Consider the following 20,247-nt stretch of genomic DNA (forward strand, 5'->3'; position numbering starts at 1 on the left):
TAAAATGCATGATCTATTTGGTATTTTGAGCAAAACACATGATAGACATGTTTTTTATATATTTGTATATATCTGAGACCCATAATATATGCCTAAAAAACCTTTAAGTGCCAGACTAACATACCTACTTCCTGCTTGTGTTCCTCAGAGTGCTGTATGAGGGTAAGGAGCGTCTGATCCATGGCTGCGAGGTGATCCAGGCCACGCCATACGGCCGCTGCGCCAACGTCAACAACAGCTCGGCAACATCGCAGCGCATCTTCATCACGCTGCGCCGAGCGCCGCCCGTCACGCCGCAGAACTCCCTCGCAGTGACCGACATCTGCGTCATCGTCACGAGCAAAGGAGAGACGCCGCCTCACACCTTCTGCAAAGTGGACAAGAACCTCAACTGTGGCATGGTAATGTCAGATTTTTATTCCGGAGTGAACACTTTTTATCAGTATATGGAGAACTCATTTTAATGCTTGTCTTTTGATTATTTCAGTGGGGCTCCAATGTATTCCTGTGTTACAAGAAGTCAGTGTCTGCATCCAATTCCATCAGTTACAAAGCTGGTGAGTGTTTCTACTGATGCTTTACTGTTTAAGAAATTCACATCATTTCCAAAGAGAAATAATTAAGATACAAAGATATTCTAAATCCACTGTTATTTTAGATAAAAGGACACAGTTGATTGCAGTGTTAATTTTGGCAGCTGGTTTTGATTTAGTCTTAGTCTTTAGACGAAAATGGTTATTAGTTTTAGTCACATTTTAGTCATTCCTATCCTTCGTAGTTTGTCTAGTTTTAGTCGACGAAAACTCAAAACGTTTTAGTCAACTTTTAGTCGATAAAAAAATTACATTTTAGTCAACTTTTAGTCAAAATGTGCCTCTATACTCTCTGAACGCTCCGTCCCCGGCAGATCTCTGTGTCCGCTGCAGCATGTATGTTAGGCCCCGCCCCCCGCACACAGAGAGACACAGGGAGATCGCTCTTCTGGAGTGAAGAGAGCGGAAATAATGATATTGCAAGTTAGAAACGTAAGATGCATTTTGACAGACAAGATGGACACTTGGGGGAAAATACCCTGCATTTTGAATGTCCGATAGTCCACCATTAACACCTTAGTCCCGTCTCGTCTCGTCAACGAAAACTAAATATACATTTCGTCATAGTTTTCGTTGTCAAGAATCTATTTTTAGCTCGTCGTCGTCTCGTCTTAGTCATCTAATAAAGGTTGTTGACGAACATTTTTCGTCATAGTTTTCGTTGACGAATTTAACACTGGTTGGTTGTAGCATAACTATATGGTCAAACAATGTGGTAAACATACTGTGTCTGAAGCCAAGAGTCCATAACAAATTAAAAATAAAAAGATTCACAAGATTATTATGCCTTAGTGCCATATTGGCCTAATTGTTTTGACTGCTATATTTTGTACAGCACTCTGTGCATTCGTGCTGGGAGGGGTGCTTTAGAAATAAACTTTTACTTACTTACTTACTTACAAGCTAAGAGATGGCCACAAGTAAAGTAGTTACATTTCAGACTCAGACTCAAATTTCTTAATTTAGAATTATGAGATAGTAAGTCAACATCATTTGACTCTTAGTCAGAGTTTGAGAGAGTATTTTTGTAACACATTCATCAGACCTTGATATTAAAACATGTTGCAATAACTAGTCATTGATATGATATGGAAACAGCAGTGTAGTTTACAATGGTGCAGCTTTGTGTGTCAGTTACCTCTTGTCTCAAATTTCAAGCGAGTGGCACCTTCAGTGTATATCTCCGATCTTGCGTTCGTCATTGTTTATTACAGCTGGCATTTCTAAACTGCTGTCTGACATTTTGTCTGGCTGAATTCTTCCCAACCGCTTGGCCTTTTGGATTAATTCACCTTCATAATCAGTGTTTTATGACTGTGCACACACACAAACATGCAGGCTTTATCTTTTTGCCCGACCTTTTTCCTGTGAGAAGGCTGTTTATTCATCTCAGACAACGGCTCTTCCTGCCACGCCCTTCGTGTGTGTGTCTGCAGGCGCGCTTGTGTATGCTCATGTTATCATAAGAATGCGTCTGTTTTGTAAGATTGACATCTCACCGAACAACAAGTTACACAGAGGAGCAGAACGATTATTTCCTGTAAATAAAACCAGATTATACTAAGTACTGTTTATCAGAACTACAGAAAAAACACTGCTTCTCTTCTTCGTTTATTCTGCTTAATCCTCGCAGTGAAGTAAAGCCAGAATTGTACAATACAACATTACTTATTTAAGTCATCATTTCTATCTTCCTTTGTGCTCCAGGTCTCATTTTTCGTTACCCAGAAGAGGACTATGAGTCGTTCCCTCTGTCAGAATCTGTCCCTCTGTTCTGTTTGCCCATGGGTGCAACAATCGAGTGCTGGGCGCCAAACACACGAGATCCTCTCCCCGTCTTCTCCACATTTGTCTTAACCATCTCTTCCGGGGAAAAGGTGAGTTGAGTCAAAAATGAGACGCAACATGTCCTTACTTTAACAAACAGTCAATGGATCACTGTCGCTGTCTACACTGCACTGATTTAAAATAAAAATCCACCAACCAATTAAGTAAATGTCAACTACTGTAGTAGTCTCACTAAACTATTTGGAAAAAACCACTTAGAAATGACGTTTCTTTTTAGTTTGAGTTCATTTAACAGAATTTATCAGCAAATAGCAGTTCCTCCTTGTTTGTGAGAGAGAATGAAAATGTACTTAATAAACTTAATAATAATGTCACGGTATTGGTCTTCACTGGTGTTAGCTCACTAAAATGGTACTTCCATTAAGGTTAAACCAAAAAGTTACAGAAGGGCTCAAATCATTTGTCCGTCTCTGGCTCCAGGTGTATGGGTCAGCCATCCAGTTCTACGAGCCTCATCCCGTGGATCAGCTGAGCGAGAAGCAGAAGATCCAGCTGGGCTTGCTCACCACGGTGGAGAAGAAGATGATCCCTAACCGACCCGTAAACACCAACAAATGCATTTGCCTGCTCTCCCGCTGGCCCTTCTTCGAGTCCTTCCGCAAGTTCCTGATGTTCCTCTACAAGCTCTCCGTCTCCGGCCCGCACCCTCTGCCCATCGAAAAGTAGGAATATACCCGTAACTATTTACATTGTTTTGAATGCTGCATATATTTTAAGACATTTGAACACATTTTGTGCTTTTCTCTCAACAGGCACATCTCCCATTTTATGCACAACGTGTCGTTTCCTTCCCCTCAAAGGCCCAGAATATTAGTCCAGGTGACATTTGTTATTATTGTCAATTATAACCATTCTTTGACTTGTATAATTATGTTTCTAAAGTTCCTTATCATACTTTGTTTCCTTTCAGCTGTCGGCACATGACACCTTGATCCTGTCCCAGCCTGTGTGTACACCCCTACCTCTCAGGTACTACAGGTTTTGCAATGCTTAATCGTTTCACAACAAACACATATGTTCAGTTACTTTGTTAAAATTCTTCTTAAACCTACTGTAGGTTTCATTTTAGATGTTTTACTTTGAAAGGTTTGTTTTCATTTCAATCTGAATGGGGCAGTTTATGTTTGCTTTGTCTGAAAGAAAAACAGCTGAGCAGGCTAAAAAAAAAGCAGCAGTGTAGTGTTGTAGATGTTTCCAGTCTCTGTCTCCAGTTATAAACTCAGTTAAAAACGTTTATCAAATAGCACTTTTCATACACAAAGGTAACTCAAAGTGCTTCCCGAACCAAACCATAGACAATTACTAAAATAAAAACAATAATATCCCCCCCTTCCTAGGTAATAACCAGAGTGAGCCATAACTCTGTGATTTAAAAAGAAACAAACACTTAATACAAACGCAGGACTGAAAAAAACAGGACTAAAATAAGACTCACATTTTGAATAAAAGACAATTCAATTAAAATCCAGATTAAAAAGGTGGGTCTTGAATTTGCTCTAAAAGAATGAACACTCTTTGCCATCCTCAGGTCTTCTGGGGGGCTGTTCCACAATTGTGGCCCGTAACAATAATAAAAAGACGCCTCTCTGTGGCTCTTTGTTTTCACCTTGTGTATGATTTAAAGTCCAGCGCCAGAAGACCTGAGGGTTCTAGAGGGCTTATAGGTTAAAAGCAATTCTGATAAAAAAAACTAGGCCTAAGACCATTAAGAGCTTTAAAAACCAATAAGAATTTTTGAAATTGATTCTGGAGCATCCCTTTCTGTTGTTGTTTTCCTGCTCAAACCCATCCCCTCACTCTCCTCCTGTGCTCCCCCCCCCTCCCCCTCTCAGTGGGGCAGATTACGGCACTCTGCTGATGAATCTGGGCCCGGAGAACTGTGCCACGCTGCTGCACTTCATCCTGCTGGAGAGTAAGATCCTGCTGCACTCGCTGCGGCCCGCCGTGCTCACCGGGGTGGCCGAGGCTGTGGTGGCTGTGAGTATTCACCATGTACCATTTCTGCACGAATATCATCAAAAATCATGATTCCCTCAGCGAGAGCCATGGCGAATATTACTCGAGTCATGGTCAGTGACGTCTGGAATCCTATCTTATTTTTTAACTCAAAAGAGGACACGTGTAAAACAATATCCTGTAATAATAACCCACAGCATAAAGCCCTTTCTGGCAATAATGTGGATCAAATTCAGCCCTTTCCCCCCAGGTTTGATATTCAATGCTATGTTATTACATTTATACGAGGCGTAGTTGCCTTCATTACATTGTCATTTTTACATTTCTGCACACAATGGTCTCTCTACATAAAGAAATAATGACTTTATTGTTAACAGTAAAAGTTTATCTGTATAAAAGCAGGTTGAGTTGTAATTATCCATGAATGAATGACAACAAGTTAGCTAAATAACACATATTGTGTTGGTGTTTTTCTTGTGAAGTTAACAATGGTCATTCAATGTGTAGGGTGTACATTTTGATGTTTGTGCATACCTTTGTGATGGTTGATTTAAAAAAGGAAAATACTACTGAAACGAAACATAACTGACCAATCTTGAATGCCAGGAGAGAGACCTGGCTGGCACCCCTGAATAAATAAAAATAATTAACAATCAGAAAAATCAAACTGTCACAACCTTCACTTTCCTTTTTATAAGATTGATTTGCCATGTGCTGTTTATTCAAAGAGGTTTGTGTGAAGTCACTTGTTTTGTTGAATTAATTCTGCTTCCCTCTCTCCTCAGATGATCTTCCCCTTCCAGTGGCAGTGTCCCTACATCCCTCTGTGCCCGCTCTCTCTCGCCGGAGTCCTCAACGCTCCGTGTCCATTCATAGTGGGCGTGGACTCCCGCTACTTCGACCTTTACGACCCCCCTCCAGATGTCGTCTGTGTAGATCTGGACACCAACACCATCTACCTGTATGCTCTGATAGTATTTACAGCTCTCACAATGTTGGACTATTTCGAGTATTTAAATGTACTTTGCGCAGCTCTCCAGCTAACTGCGTTTGTGGCGTTATCGTGTGTTGCAGGTCTGATGAAAAGAGACACAGCAACTGGAAGAACCTCCCAAAGAAACCCTGCAAGAGTCTGGTTAACTCCCTGAGCAACTTGCACCACCAGCTGGCCACAGGTACAAACAACACCTCCTGCTTTATGGGAAAATATAATGACATGTTTACAAACTGCAAATATGGGAAAGGTTTCAACACAGTTAAGATAAGTTAAGGGAGTTGCAAGTACGTTTTTAGAAGTCAGTTATTGTTTGTTGTATCGTTTGAGCAACAATCAACTGATTTAAAAGAAAATAATAATATATTTTCTGGTGATGAAAAAACTCAATATAATTTACTTTGATGAATCGAATAAACTCAACTCAAAATTCAAATAACTAAATGTGTGCAAAGACAGAAGTTGTACAAAAATAGAACAACAAAAAGTGCTAGTGAAAGTTAAATAAATTTAAGTTTGAATTTATTTTATCAGCTGATTGGTGACAATTTTTTTTAACTAGTTCTTGTACTTACTTTTAAACATTTAGTTAAGAATGCATTCAGTTGTATTTTTGTCTGATAACCTTTTACTACATGTTGTAAGCCACGCCTCTTAAAAAAATGCACGATGAGATTGTATTTCAATTGTTATAATATCTCTTGTTATGATGTCTCTTTTAACCAAGGAGCATGCATAAAAATACATTATTTAATATTTAAAAGAAGAAGAGATGATTTATGCCATATTTCCTGTATCTACTTTCCATCTGCAGTCTGTATGCAGGTACACACACTTCAAACATAACATAGCCTCTTCTTTGTTGTGTGTTTTAGTGACAGTGGGTCAGACACCACAGGATAACTCGGCGGTGGACATGACTCCCATCGAGGCGGACTTCACCTGGCACAAGAAGAAGACGGCGCTGGAGATGGAGATCCAGGAGAACTTCCTGCGCTTCATGGCGTCCATCTTGAAGGGCTACCGCTCCTACCTCAAACCCATCACACAGGCGCCTTCTGTAAAAGCCACGGCTGCAGACTCCCTCTACGACCTGCAAGGTAACCCAGTCATCCATAGCGGAAATTAAGTTTGATTTTAAAGTATGTTTAAGTCCAGTCTAAAACTCTGATACCTGGATGTTCTTCGTTTTGTAAGCTGTGCATAATTTACAGCTTTAAAAAAAGGATGACATCACCTTCTGTTTAATGTTATCGGCATCTCTATTCAAAGGAGCATCTCAATTATCACTCAACTGAAGTGTTTCTACAAATCAATCACCTCTCTCCTTGGCTGTCATAAGACTTCCCTAATGGCTGCTCCCCCCCTCCCCCCTCCACAGTTAGAGTTCAATTTTAGATGCAGGTAGAGGATGGAAAAGGGCTTACGACACAGCATATTTTACCACTTACATTATAGAAGATGGATGAAAATACATTATAACCTGATTTATTTCTACCTGGAGTGAGTACAAGAATTTACAACTGCGTATTAAGTACATTAGGTTAAACATCTCAATTATAAATCTAGGAGAGGGTTTCAAATTCCAAGAAAAAAACATATAAGATTTAAGTCATAAATTCACAGGAGTGACATTTTTTTTGCGATGAGTGACTTTAGAAATTTGGCTCAAATGTCCACTTGGACTTAAGGATGAATTGATTTAGATTTTGGTTGTCAAAGGTCACTTTTGAACATAACTCTAAAATGAATATGATTATTATGACAATTCCACGCAAATGTCTACGAATAAGATGATGACATTTTGGACAGAAATGAATGTAAACTGTAGCTTGATGGATTTTTGGAGGCATACAACAGTGAGGGGGGGGGTACATTTACGGCTTCATCTCTGAATATTTTAACTTTTTCTATGGATTACCCCCTCTCCAGGCTCTTTTTTTTTTAACTATAATGGTGAAAATACATCTTCGTAAGAATGACTGATGATGTGAAAGTTGATATATGGAATTTTAAGAAGTGTCACAACAATCTGCCCTTGCCTTCCTGCAGGATTTCTCAAAAGTAGAGACCGGGCCCACCATAAGTTCTACTCCCAGCTCACCAAGACGCAGATCTTCATCCGCTTCATCGAGGAGTGCACCTTCGTCAGCGACAAGGACACCGGCCTCGCCTTTTTTGACGACTGCGTGGAGAAGGTGATTAGCGATTAACCCGGCGTCACACTGGTGTCACGGTGTTTTGTTTTTCCTCTGCTTCCTTCTGTGAACGGGCCTTTTGTTTTATGTTTTATTGGCAAAATAACATTCGTCCAAACTGGGAGAAGCAAACATTTCCTCTGATTCATTCTGGTTCCTTTGCTCTCTTTCCTCTTCTTGCAGCTTTTCCCCTCTGATAAAATCACCGACAAGGGCGCTAAGGTAATACTGGGCTTACACTATGATCACATTTCCTCTCTTTTTAATGTTTGTGACTCAAATGAAAAGGTAAGTAGATTAGCCTTTTCCTCCTAAACATTTCCTGCTTTTCTTCTATCCTTAACTCCTAACCACAATCAAATAAGCATAGCAGATTGTAGTGTGCTTGTTGTTTTCTTGCCCTCAGACAGGAAATGACCTACAGAGTGTGTTTATGTAAAGTCACAGTAGTCAGTCTGTATTGAAGCTCTGGATGCTCCCTGCAGGTCGAAGGAGAGTCATCTGAGGACACCAGACTGCTGGAGCTGGACGAGTCTCAGAAGAGTGAACACACTGTCTTTGTAATGCCGGCGGAGCCTCCAGCTCACGATGGAACTGAACCCTCCCCCAGATACACGTGAGCCTTGACTAAAGTATAGATAAAACTCTGACTCTGAAGCACAGGACCCTGTAACAACCCTATTTCTCTCCCTGCAGATATAAAAGTTTCCCCAGGCTGCAGATGGAGCTGTTCGACTGTCCTATGGAGATACGGCCCTCCATCAGCAGCAGTGCGGCGGGGGCCAGTCTGTCCAGCAGCCCCGCCCTGCTGGCTAAGAGGACCAAGCAGGTGTGTGCACGTGTGTTTTCAAGACAATGGAAGCGCTGATAATTTTATGCATCATTGTTGAAAGACATATTGATTAATAGGCAAGTTTATTTATATAGCACCTTTCAGCACAAGGCAATCAAAAGTGCTTTAGAAATGATAAAAAGCAAATTCACACTATAAAATGGTATTTAAAAACGGTATAGTTGCGTGAAAGGAGAGGAACAGTTAGACTCAATCACCCACACAGTCTGCATGCTGCTAAAATATTCACAATAATAATTATTCTTAAGCAACATGAACCCCCTTTTTAATAACTTTTTTTTTGTATTTTATGATTATTTTTTTTTTCTTTCCTTTCGGCAAAAACATCTTAAATTCTTAAACCTATTCTTATTTTCTTTTCTTATGCCTTGGTCCAACAGGAGATCAAGCTGGCGTACAAGATGGCGAAGCACTTCTACTCCAACCCCCCGCGGTGGGCGCGCTGTCTCTTCAGTCACTGCTACAGCCTGTGGTTCATCTGCCTGCCCGCTGCCGTCAGACTGTCCAAGTCCAAGAGCCGCGCCATGCAGCAGGCCTACAACGTCCTCCTGAAGATGAGGACCACCGAGGTGGAGGTGCTGGATGAGGTACAGTCAAAAGATGTATTCAAATAGATTTCAAATTCCTTTAAAATGTTCAATTGTCTTCTTTGAAGTAATCATTTGGGATAAATGTAATCATTGTTGATTCGATAACCAAATCTAAGATTAATTTATGGTTAAACTATATTGTACTACACAAAATACATTTTTGATGTAATTCTTCTTCCAGCCATGATTGTGCTGAGGACCAGGGCTTTTTTTTAAAAACAAGGCCACCTTACTAGAATATGCCGTGTGCAAAAACAGGCCCTGATGCTGCGTGGGGTTGAGTGAAAATGTCTGTATCTCTCCGTCTCCAGGTGTGTTACAGAGTGATGATGCAGCTCTGCGGTATTTGGGGTCTTCCCGTCATGGCTGTGCGAGTCCTGGTGGAGATGAAGAAAGCTGGAGTACATCCGAACGCCATCACTTATGGATACTACAACAAGGTCACACTTTGACTTTTACATTGTTAAATCACTGTGTGGCTCAGAGCACTGAACTTCAGCCATAACAACACTTGTCTTCCATATCCTCATCTTCTGTCTCCTCCTTCTGCAGGCCGTCTTAGAGAGCCCGTGGCCGAGCAGAAACCGAAGCGGTCTCTTCATGTGGACCAAGCTTCGTAATGTTGTTCGTGGAGTGGCCCAGTTCAAGAAAGCTCTCGACCCAAAATCTGCCAATAAGGGACCCAGTGCTACAGGTGGAGATCAAATAATCAGTGTGATTCTTAATGTCTCCTCTTGTTTTCTTGTTTCTCACCCACTTTTTCTTTCTGTGTATTTCAGCTACATCTCTAGGTGTGTCAGCGGTCACTGACGCGGACCGTTTGAGTCATGGAAGTGCCGACAGCTCGAGTGAGGTCAACAGTGAAGAGCACAACCGCTTAGCCCACGGCACGGAAGACACAACAGACAAACACTGTAGTACAGGTACTGATCCCATAAAGTTAAGAGATTAAAACCATTTGGGGCAGGAATTGTGATTGAAAGACAGGCGTTACAGCATGGTTTGTGTTATTTTGTGATCCGCAGGAAGGCAGTCTGATCAAGGCTACGGCTCCAAGGATGATATGCACCAGGAGCTGGCCGAGCCTTTACAAACAGCCCTCCTTTCCACTGAACAGAGAAACAAGTCCAAAGCACAGCCCAATGGTAGGAAAAGCTACTTCCAGTTCTAGTTCTGCATTTTAAGGTTGTTAATGCGACCAGACGCCCCATTTCCTCCTTGTACAGTGATGTCGGTCTGTCAACAATGTGCTTTTTATAACCAGGAGGTGACATTGCCGGCAAAGTGGACAGTGCAATCGCAGTAGCGGAGCCCCCCAGTCCTGTGGATGTGCCCTCGCCTGTCCCCAGTATTGTGAAGCTTTCCACAGGGAGCTTTGACAGTGGCAGGGAAGCAGGTGAGTCCTTGATTTCACTTAAAGCTCTCCTATCATGCAAAATGCACTTTCTGATGTCTTTTATACATAAATATGTGTCCCCGGCGTGTAAGGGTCAGAAAACAAAACCCTCTCTCTTTTCCTCCGTACCTAAATCTCTAAAAACGGGGGTACAACGGAGCTGGTCCAGATTTGCTGCCGATATGACTTAATATCTGAAATGTGGACCCACAGCCCTATCAGAAACAATGCGCAACGTTTTGAAGTAATATGGTCTTTTTTTACATTAGCAAGCAACACTAACACTCAGAGCTAAGCTGTACTGGAGAGAGCATGCGTGTAAAAAAGCAGGATATAAAAAGGTACTCACCTTGTGGTAAAAAGAGAAAAAGCATTTGATCTCCATACTGTTTCAGAGATAATCCTTGATGTGGTTTGGAACATGATATGGCGTTTAATCACGGGAGCATTTAGCTGAGAATCTCTTTGTAGAATTCTGAGCAGGCATTAGCTCCCACCCCAATTTTCTTTTTAAAGCTAAGGACCCAGAATCAGCACTTCTCTAACAGGGCTGAAATAGAGGGGTATGAGTCATGGCTAGAATGGGTGATCTGTTTGGTATTTGAGCAAAACACATCATAGACATGTTTTTTATATTTTGTTATTGTTTGATGTTTGTTATATCTGAGACCCGTAATATATGCCTAGAAATAGCATGATAGGAAACCTTTAAAATGATATGTTTCCATTTAAATTAGGCTAAGTTGAATTGTTGTTTTAACTCTGGACACATTCTGCAGGCACAGGGAAGCTGTTCAGGAGACGCAGCAAGAACGATAATGTGTCTCTCCCTGACGACGAGGCCTCGCTGCCTGCAGGAGACGCAGCTAACCAGCCTCAGCAGCAGCAGCAGCAGCAGCAGCGGCAGAAATCCTTCGGCGAACGCAGCTGCAGCTTCAGCGTTGAAACGCGCGCTGGCATGCTGCTGGAGCAAGGCGTGGACCACATGGCTAGTCAGATGGGCGCCGACGCTCGCATCCTGGCTGCGGCGCTGTCTGCATGCCCCAGTCCGCCCCCTAATTCTGTGTCCAAATCACTTTTTAAAGACTTGGAGGAAGAGCCTGAAGAAGATCAGGTGGTGATGAAGCTGCCAGAGGAAGAGGGGCAGGAAGAGGAGAAGGGAGATGATGAAGAGATGGAGGGGGCGGAGTTAAAACTGGAGACACGGGAGAGGAAGCACACAGACACAAACGAGGAGGACCCCGGGCTGCGTGGGGCCACCCTGGACAGGGCCGACGTGCAGGTGGGCGCCGACCCGCTTTCCCTCCTTGTGACGGAGGTGGAAGAGTCGGCCTCCGTCACCAGCCAGGAGTCCCCCCGCTCCGTGCCCGCCGTGGTGTCCCGCAACCTGGCCGAGGAGATCGAGATGTACATGAGCCTGAGGAGCCCCCTGGGCCCCAAGTCCTCCAGCATGGAGCTCCAGCAGGCGCAGGGGGACTCCACAGACTCCCCCCAGCCCAAGCAGGCTCTGGAGCGCAGGTCCAGCCTCCCCGTGCCTCCCGTCAAAACTCCCACCGGCTCCCCAGGAGACACCCCCAAACGCAGCCCCAACACTGTGACCCGCTCCAAGACTTTCGCAGTGAAAACGAAGACCCCCGGCAGCGCGGTGGGTAGCCCCCGATCAGCCTCACTGACGGCACTCGTCAAGTCCGCCCAGGGGGGCTCGTTGGGCTCCGTCATCAACTCCATATCAGGTATCAAGATGGACAACCTGCTCACCGGACCTAAAATCGACGTGTTGAAGTCCAGCATGAAACAGGCGGCAAATGTGGCCAGCAAAGTGTGGGGGGTCGTCGCTTCAGCTTACTCCTACTCAGACGACGAGGTGAGGGTCCTTACAGTTCATCTCAGTAGCATTGGTACACAAATCATTGTTTGGATATGAAAATCTCAAAACAATTTGTACAAGCAGCACCACACTATGGATTACCAGGTTGTCAAAAGACTGCACTTTTTTGTCTACTATTTATCAATTTACAATGTAAAAACAGATTCCCATTTGCAAGAAGGTAATCCTACAGTTTTTTTTATTTTAGTTTTCTGAAGCAGATAATGCAAAGCAGATATGGGACATAAACGGAAATGTTATTTTCTAGAGACTTTTCCCTAGATGTTTTCCTCTTTAGCGGATCAATATTTTACCAGAACCTTTCAATCATCAAGAGCTGATGATTTGGAGCATTCCATTACATCTGACTTTACCCCCGCAGGATGAACAGGCTCAGGGCGGCGGGGGCTTCCCCTCTCACCTGGATGAACAGATGTTGGCTGCACATGATGTGGATGACAGTCCTGAGAGAGGGGCCATCCCGGGGCTGGTGGCCAACGGCCTCAACCAGAGCTGCACCAGCCTGGGCAGCAGCAGCGGCAGCAGCGACACGGGCCGCGGGACACACCTGACATGTAAACACTCACAGCAGTGCAAATACTTAAATATAAGCAGAAAAGAGAAGAGGCTTTGAATGTATACGTTTTGTCTTTAAATCCAGATCAAACTCCAGGACGAGCTCGGGGTCCAGACTCTGAGCAGGTCTCCTCGCTTCACGCTTCCTCCTCCAGCATCTACCAGAACTGTGCACTGGAGGTCAGACATACTGCACACACACACACACACACATGCTGCTGCTGCCACTTCCAACATGTACATAGCAATAACTCCTGACTGGTCTCCAGGTGCTGATGTCCAGTTGCTCACAGTGTCGCTCCTGTGAAGCGCTGGTGTACGACGAGGAGATCATGGCGGGTTGGACGGCCGATGACTCCAACCTGAACACCAACTGTCCCTTCTGCAGCACGGCCTTCCTTCCCTTACTGCATGTGGAGTTTCATGACTTGCGCACAATGACAGGGTAAGAATCATTTGTCCTGGAATGAAGTAGATGATGCAGCTTCACTTTTCCTTTGTCCTTATTTTATAGGTACGCACAGCAAAGTCTAACGGTCTGTTCTGTGATTTCTCCTCTCAGGTTCTACATGAATCCCAGTGCTTCAGGAGACAGTATCCACAGCGGCAGCGCCCAGCCCACAGCCAGCAGCGCCGCCGATATAAAGGCTCCAGACCTCCTCTCTTTCCCTGAAGAGGAAGCTCGGGAGACTCCGGATAATCAGCCTGGAACACTTAAGAGGTACAAACCAATCAGAATCAGAAACAGGTTTATTACCAGCTAGGTTGACACGTACGAGGAATTTGACTTGATGTCATGATGCATACATAAAAGTAAAAAAAAAATTAAAAACACAGATCGAGAACTATTTTAAGAAAACTATAATAGCATTAATAAGAAATATAGTCAAATATAGCATATAAATAGAATGGAATAACATATATGTGCAGTAATAAAAATAACCAATATTGTGTACATTGTGTGCATTAATGTAATGCATAGAGTCTATGATGTGGCTGAGGTAAAGTGTCAGTGGGGGGGGCGGGCCTTGTTGATGAGGCTATTAGCAGAGGGGAAGAAAACAGACAAACAGCTTCATGTAAATCAGGGTTCATTTACTAAGGCTACACCAACGTCATCAACACGTGCAAAACATGCAATTTTGTTGACGAAAAGGTACAAGACTAAAATACAAACCATGCCTCTCTGCTGTGTTCTTAGTCTGGTTCCTGAGCCGCTGCAGTCGGACCCCTTAGGTCTCCTGGAGCACCAGGCGGCGGGAAAGCAGCGCAGATGCAGCGGGACGTCTCTGACGCGCAGCAACAGTGTTGGGGGTCCTCTGCAGAGCCTGGACTACTCCCAGAGACCCGGACACGGCGTCTCCACCACCAGCCTGCCCTGCAGCCTGCAGGAGGTGTCGGTCAGTGCTGCTCACGTCAATAAATAACCCCACTGTGCTTAAATATTTGTCAATTTAGTAAATTATCAGTGTGTATTTCTCAGGATGGCATGGGGACTAAACGCCCGAACCCCAAGCCCGTGTCCGTCCCGTACCTGAGCCCCTTGGTGCTGCGCAAAGAGCTGGAGACGCTGCTTGAAAACGAGGGAGACCAGGTGATCTACACCCACAAGTTCCTCAGCCAGCACCCCATCATCTTCTGGAACCTGGTTTGGTATTTCCGTCGTTTAGACCTGCCCACTCACCTCCCTGGACTCATCCTGACCTCTGAACACTGCAACAAAGGAGTGCAGGTGAGACACTTATCTCTTATGCTAGGGCTCTTCTTCCCATTCCATAACAAGTATTCATTTAATCCAAGTCAGGATCTCTGTCAGGAGCTAGTAGTTAGGCTAAAGTTGCTCATGATAGCTCAGCAGAGAAGTAACAGAACGTTTGTACTTCAACTTTCTTTGAGGACTTCACTATTTTTTAGGTCAAACCTCCTCAGGTGTTATTGCATCCAATTTTTGTTTTGCTAAAACAGAAATTAATTAAATCAGGATTTAGTGGAAAAACTTAACTGACATTTCAGTAGTGGATTAAATTACATTTCAAGATCGTTTTAAAAGGTTGGTGTGATCTTTCCCAAACAAGACATTTAAGACGGTTGAGATGTCTTTTACTGCTCTATTTGTCAGTAACATAATAACTCAATTCTTTATGTTTTCAGCTGCCCTTGACATCACTGTCCCAGGACAGTAAACAGGTTTACGTCCAGCTCCTGTGGGACAACATCAACCTGCACCAGGACCACGGGGAGCCCCTCTACCAGCTCTGGAGGACCCTGTGTGAGTGTACCCCCCTCCTGTATGAGACATTAGTGTAGTGCTTGACATCCCTAAACACTGTATCAGACTTTTTGATGTTGTTTTCTGGTGGCTTTTTTATTCTTATTTGTAGAAAATAAATCTACCACTAGGGGGAGACAGAGACAACTATTTGATACGATGTCAGTTGGTAGGAAAACTTCAGTGTTCTTACTAAAACGGATAGAATACAATTATTTCTGATGTGTTTTTTTGCAGTGGAGAAGAAGGGGACGCTGGCCCCCACAGACCACCAGGAGATTCGTACCCTCCTAAACACAATTGTTCGTAGCATTCAGACCAACGACGTGTACGGGCCGATCAACCTGCTGATCCGGGAGATCAAACGGCGCCCAGAGGGATTCAAACGGCAGAGGTCAGACTTTAGTCTGTGTCTCTTTCCGAAACACTTTCTACAAAGCATTCAGACATTTATATTCTTGATATCTTGATGAATCTCTCATTTGTGTGCCTTGTAATTCTCCCAGGAGTATCTATAGAGAAATAATGTTCCTCTCACTGGTGGCTTTGGGGAAGGAGAACATCGACGTAGGTGAGTGAAATCAACCAGATACATCGTGCTGGCAAGAGTCCCATCAGCATTTTTATTTGTGAAACTCAGAGAACGTCTCTTGCACAATCTTTTTTAAATAATTAAATGGGTAGCTGGTTTAATATTTCTTTCTCACTGTCCTTAAAACTTCAGCATCCATTTATAAAAGTTGCTCTGATGTCCTTAGAGGGCAAACCATTTTTATTTATTTTGTGCATTGGATCAAAATAAATCCAATTTGTGAACTTTGAAGAAAGAAAATGCCCCTTTTTAAATGACGATTACAACTTTTTGTCATTGCGTTATGGGGTCTAAGTGTCCGGACTTTATTTTAGATGACAGGAGCCAATGTTTAACTTAAATAAAATAACAATAAACCTGTATTCTGTATGCATTACCACAGCCAAATTAGAGTAAAATAAATACATGAAAAGGTCGTAGGGATTAAAAAGTGTAGATGTTTTACTTTAACTCTAACTAAGCCAGAAACAGTTTGCTCTCTTTTCTTACTTTGTGAATCTTCCCTCCCTCTCTCTCTTTGCTATGTCCCTGCAGAGGCCTTCGACAGAGAGTACCGCCTGGCGTACGATGAACTGAGCGAGGAGCAGCTCAAGTCTCTGCACATAATCGACCAACCGCCCAGCCCCAACGTCCAGTGGTGCCTCAAATGCTTCGGAGCCCCCGTTATCTGATCACAAAAAAACCTGACTGCAGCAGGGAGGAAAATGATTTTGTATTTAAACCCCTCCAATCGCATAAAACACGGTACCTTTTCTTCTTCTTCTTCTTCTCCTTGTCTTGAAAGATGCCATTTCTTTCTTTTTTTACAACCTCTCTGGAGCTTTTCATAGACTTTCCAAGCGGCTGCTTACAGGTGGGACTGTTTCTGTAAAAAGGCTCGGACACCTGCAGTGAATCTTCTGGGACTAGTTGTGTTTCTTTACAGATGGTGTATAGAATAATGAATCACTGTACAGAATGTATTGACTGCCTGTGTGGTGTAGACATGTGTCTGTTTGTGTGTGTGTGTATAATCACGCTGTCCCGCTTTTTGCCCACTTTGCTTGAATCTGTCCCCAGATGAGTTCTGACGTTTGAGACTGTGTACATACCATGACTGTGCACTTTCTACCCACAAAAAAGAAAGCAAACCCAGGTCCACCCGTCTTTTTGTACATATTATTTACTTGCAGGGGGGAAATCTAAAACCAGGGTTGCCTATTTTTTTTGAGAGGAAACAAGTCTTGATGCCTTGACTTATTGTGTCCTGAGTCTTAATGAATGTTAAAGTTTGTTTCATTGCAAATGCACAAGCTCTCTGTCCGTGTAAATATGCATTGGAAGCACACATGTAAATGAGGTGGACTGAGGACAATCACTAACATTCTGCAACATTCCAGATGCCCTGCAATCTAAACAGGTCTTAAAGAAGTATTATTGATCTCTGCAACAACACTTGTGTGATTAAAAGCAGCCGATAGGAGGAAATTAAACAGAGACAGAAAAGGCATGCCACACTATGGATTGCCACACTTTAAAATAGATACTTGTTCTGGGAGCCTCAGTGATGGAGCATTTTCAGTTTTTAATATCTGAATTTTTTTAACCGTAACATACTTTACTTCTTCAGCTAACATGCCTTATTGTCATGTTAAATTCGAGCTGTGTCGGGGCTATTCCTAACCCTAGCATAGAACCAACCAATGTTAAATAAATGTTTTAATTGGCTATTGTGTTAAATATGCTTTTATGGTTTACACACAGTAGCTCAGAGCTTTATAATACTGCAAAGGGCTTCTTTAGGAATGCTGACACTGTGTTAAGAGAGAAATAATTTCAAAACATGACATTCCACTAAGTGCCCGGAACTGTTGGAAATGGAGATGGTCCTATTGTAGACTAGGGAGAGCGACTTGTACAGAAGTGATTAATATATGCACTGCATAGATTAAAACCTTGTTTAGACCCAGGGTGAGGATGAGATGACATCACCTCAAATATTCACAATTGACAGTAGTTTTTCCTCCAAAACAAATGAAATTCTCAATTATTTATTTTTGTATCATTGACATTTGGATTGTAGATGGTGTAACTTCAGATTTGTATGACTAACAATCCCCCTTTCCCCTTTTTAATCTGTTTAAGGGATCCCTCCCTGTACGGACTTTGTAAATGTGGCCTCCTAATGGCAGAGGATGTACAGAAGAGACTGTTCTCTAATGATAGATTAAATGATCTCTTACCGTCCTGTGGAAAGGAATTTAATGTCTACCCTTAAGTGCGCTGCAATAAATGAGTTTGTGAACTGATTGAAAAATGAAATGTGTCCATTTTGTGTCTCCATGCTGATGAGGATTTATGTTTGTCGGCATTAGAAGCTGGGATGTTATTTTTCATTTATTGTGCTATTTCTAATAAGTAAAATAAATAAAGTATTTCCATGCTGTGTTGCCTAATTTCCCTTTGTCCTGTTATGTTCCGCTTCAAATTCCATCCCAAGTAAATCCTCATATTCTTTATTTCTTTTCTCCATTTCCTCCATGGACATCTTTCTTTATCTTGTCCTCCATCACTTGTCTCATGTCTCTCATCTGCGATTTGGCAAGGATTAATAATAAAATCACTGCAAATTAAAATTATTTGGTCAAATTTGCTCTGCAAAAGTGATGATCACATTAATAATTGTTATCCTATAATATATATTAATCTGAAATGGGCCATTCTGCATCATTAGTGCTTTTGGTTCAAGGAGGTTTTGATATGTGTGTGTGTGTGTTTAATTATTTACATTTTTAATAATATTTAATTTCTAAACATGAATGTTTCAAGGCTTTTCAGTTTAGGTATTTTTGTTGTACCATCACTTGTACTGGATTGAAATATCAGAACAAAAACAAATATCACCGATTCCATAATCGATAAACAAAATAAAGGCTAAACGTATGCTTCCGCCACGCAACGTAGATCTCACCTGATTAGTTTCCGGTGAGCGGATGAACATCTTAATTAACTGTTGTGCGGTAACAGGTGTGTAGAGCGTTTGCATTCGCAGGCTGAACTCTGTGAGGACCAGACCACAAGATGCCTTCGAGGCGGGTAAAGAACCGAGGATCCGACCCAGCTCAAGTGCGGCAGAGCCGGGAGATGAGACACCGGAGACTGGCTCTGTTTATCCAGCAGTTTGAGAAAGAAGGTTTGGCTGAGACTGCTGCTCAAATGTCAGCTTTACCTCCTCCAGTTGTCCCTGCTCTGCTGCTAGAAATGGCAAACCTTTTTTTAATCTTCCTTTCAGCACAAGAGCGTATGAACGAGTTAGAAGCCAAACTGGAGAACATGTTGGCCACAGTGGATAAAGTCTTCAAAGTGGAGCTGATGAAGGTTCCTCTTGCTTTGCAAAAAACACGGATTGGGGAATTATTTAGCGGTGAGTCTTCAGCATTCTTAAGAACCCACGGTCATTTTGTGTTCCCATAACGTGTGCCAGGCTAACATGTGACAGAACTAGTTACATTTTAGGAGTTTTTTTTGTGTTGACAATGTCAGTAATGTGTTCTTTGTCTATTTAACCTAAATGATGTTCCCCAAAATCTCCCCAAAAGTAGAAATTTGTCCGGGTTCTTTTGGGATAAATTGACTTCCTATGATGTTAGACCATAATATATTATGTATTTCCATCAGTGGTGTAATAATGTATTGAATTTAAGTTAGATTTTGGGGTACTTTATTTGAGTATATCCATTTCATGCTACTTTTATCCTACATTTTAGAAGCCAATATTGATGCGAATACATTTGTACTTCTACTTGTATGCAGGACTTTTACTCGTAACGCAGTATTTTTACACTGTAGTATATCTACTTTTACCTAATTAATACTTCTTTCACTACTGATTTCCATCCCCCTGTATTCTTTTAGAGGAGGACTTCTCAGCCAGTGACGTGTCAATTGCCATGAAGGTGAGTCTAAGTCTCACCTGCTGCCATCTTGAGTTTTGTTTTTAATATAACAGAAGTAATCATTAACTGATGTTGCAGAATGAGTCCCTAGAGATTCACCAAACCCTCAGGAGGACCCACAGTAAAATAGGTACAATGGTTTTCCTATGAAAAATGTTTATTTTGATTATGAAATTAAATGAAATGCAGTTGTTTGAAATTAAACTTAAAGCATCTTCTGTTTTTGAAGTACAATCAACTGACTCTGGCTCACCAGTCCTGAAGCCCTCAGCCAAGACTTCCAAGGTAAGCAGTTTATCAACTAATATTTGCCAAAAAGAGGGGGCTAACCGTTTTTAACCTCAGTTTCATATCAAATATTGGTTTGCTTTTAAATATTCTTTCGAGACAAGTTTTGGTATCCACAAGATTAGTCTAAACCAGGGGTCGGCAACCCCTGGCACGCGTGCCAGCATTGGCACGCGGCACCGTAACCAGTGGCACACTAGGAATAAGTGGAATAAGTGTGCAAAAATATTTAAATTGTATTTTCGGATCCTGAACGAGACCGCCGCCAGAGCGCGTCTCCCCGTTACCTGCA

At 42.5% G+C, this 20,247-nt stretch overlaps 2 protein-coding genes across 2 annotated transcripts; both read left to right on the plus strand.

Annotated features, from left to right (window-relative positions):
• Window positions 1-119: 119 nt before the first annotated feature.
• dennd4c (DENN/MADD domain containing 4C) lies at window positions 120-18,033 on the plus strand (the record flags this gene model as incomplete). Its single annotated transcript, XM_010773392.1, has 31 exons — window positions 120-401; window positions 488-557; window positions 2,301-2,470; window positions 2,862-3,103; window positions 3,194-3,260; window positions 3,352-3,410; window positions 4,274-4,418; window positions 5,183-5,358; window positions 5,472-5,572; window positions 6,267-6,491; window positions 7,444-7,589; window positions 7,773-7,811; window positions 8,075-8,205; window positions 8,286-8,418; window positions 8,823-9,029; window positions 9,344-9,472; window positions 9,585-9,726; window positions 9,812-9,955; window positions 10,058-10,177; window positions 10,297-10,428; window positions 11,208-12,292; window positions 12,678-12,870; window positions 12,957-13,051; window positions 13,141-13,316; window positions 13,434-13,592; window positions 14,073-14,271; window positions 14,355-14,603; window positions 15,023-15,140; window positions 15,378-15,534; window positions 15,647-15,711; window positions 16,267-18,033. Coding segments are annotated over 31 exons (5,493 nt in total), but the record flags the coding sequence as incomplete, so codon positions are not given.
• A 688-nt stretch (window positions 18,034-18,721) lies between these two features.
• cdca9 (cell division cycle associated 9) lies at window positions 18,722-20,006 on the plus strand. The gene is made up of 5 exons (XM_010773393.1): window positions 18,722-18,904; window positions 19,004-19,135; window positions 19,627-19,667; window positions 19,746-19,797; window positions 19,897-20,006. The coding sequence occupies exons 1-5, from the start codon at window positions 18,793-18,795 to the stop codon at window positions 20,004-20,006; spliced, it is 447 nt and encodes a 148-aa protein (XP_010771695.1). The 5' UTR covers window positions 18,722-18,792.
• The last annotated feature ends 241 nt before the right edge of the window (window positions 20,007-20,247 follow it).

This window comes from Notothenia coriiceps, unplaced genomic scaffold (genome assembly GCF_000735185.1).
Source record: "Notothenia coriiceps isolate Sejong01 unplaced genomic scaffold, NC01 NC01_scaffold00012550, whole genome shotgun sequence".
NCBI lineage: Eukaryota > Metazoa > Chordata > Actinopteri > Perciformes > Nototheniidae > Notothenia > Notothenia coriiceps.

Excerpts from the sequence above, each read along its gene's own strand:
- cdca9 (XM_010773393.1), top strand. The coding sequence starts at position 18,793 with ATGCCTTCGAGGCGGGTAAAGAACCGAGGATCCGACCCAGCTCAAGTG. Across the intron at positions 19,668-19,745 it reads ACGTGTCAATTGCCATGAAG|AATGAGTCCCTAGAGATTCA; the intron begins GTGAGTCTAAGT and ends CTGATGTTGCAG. Across the intron at positions 19,798-19,896 it reads GAGGACCCACAGTAAAATAG|TACAATCAACTGACTCTGGC; the intron begins GTACAATGGTTT and ends CTGTTTTTGAAG.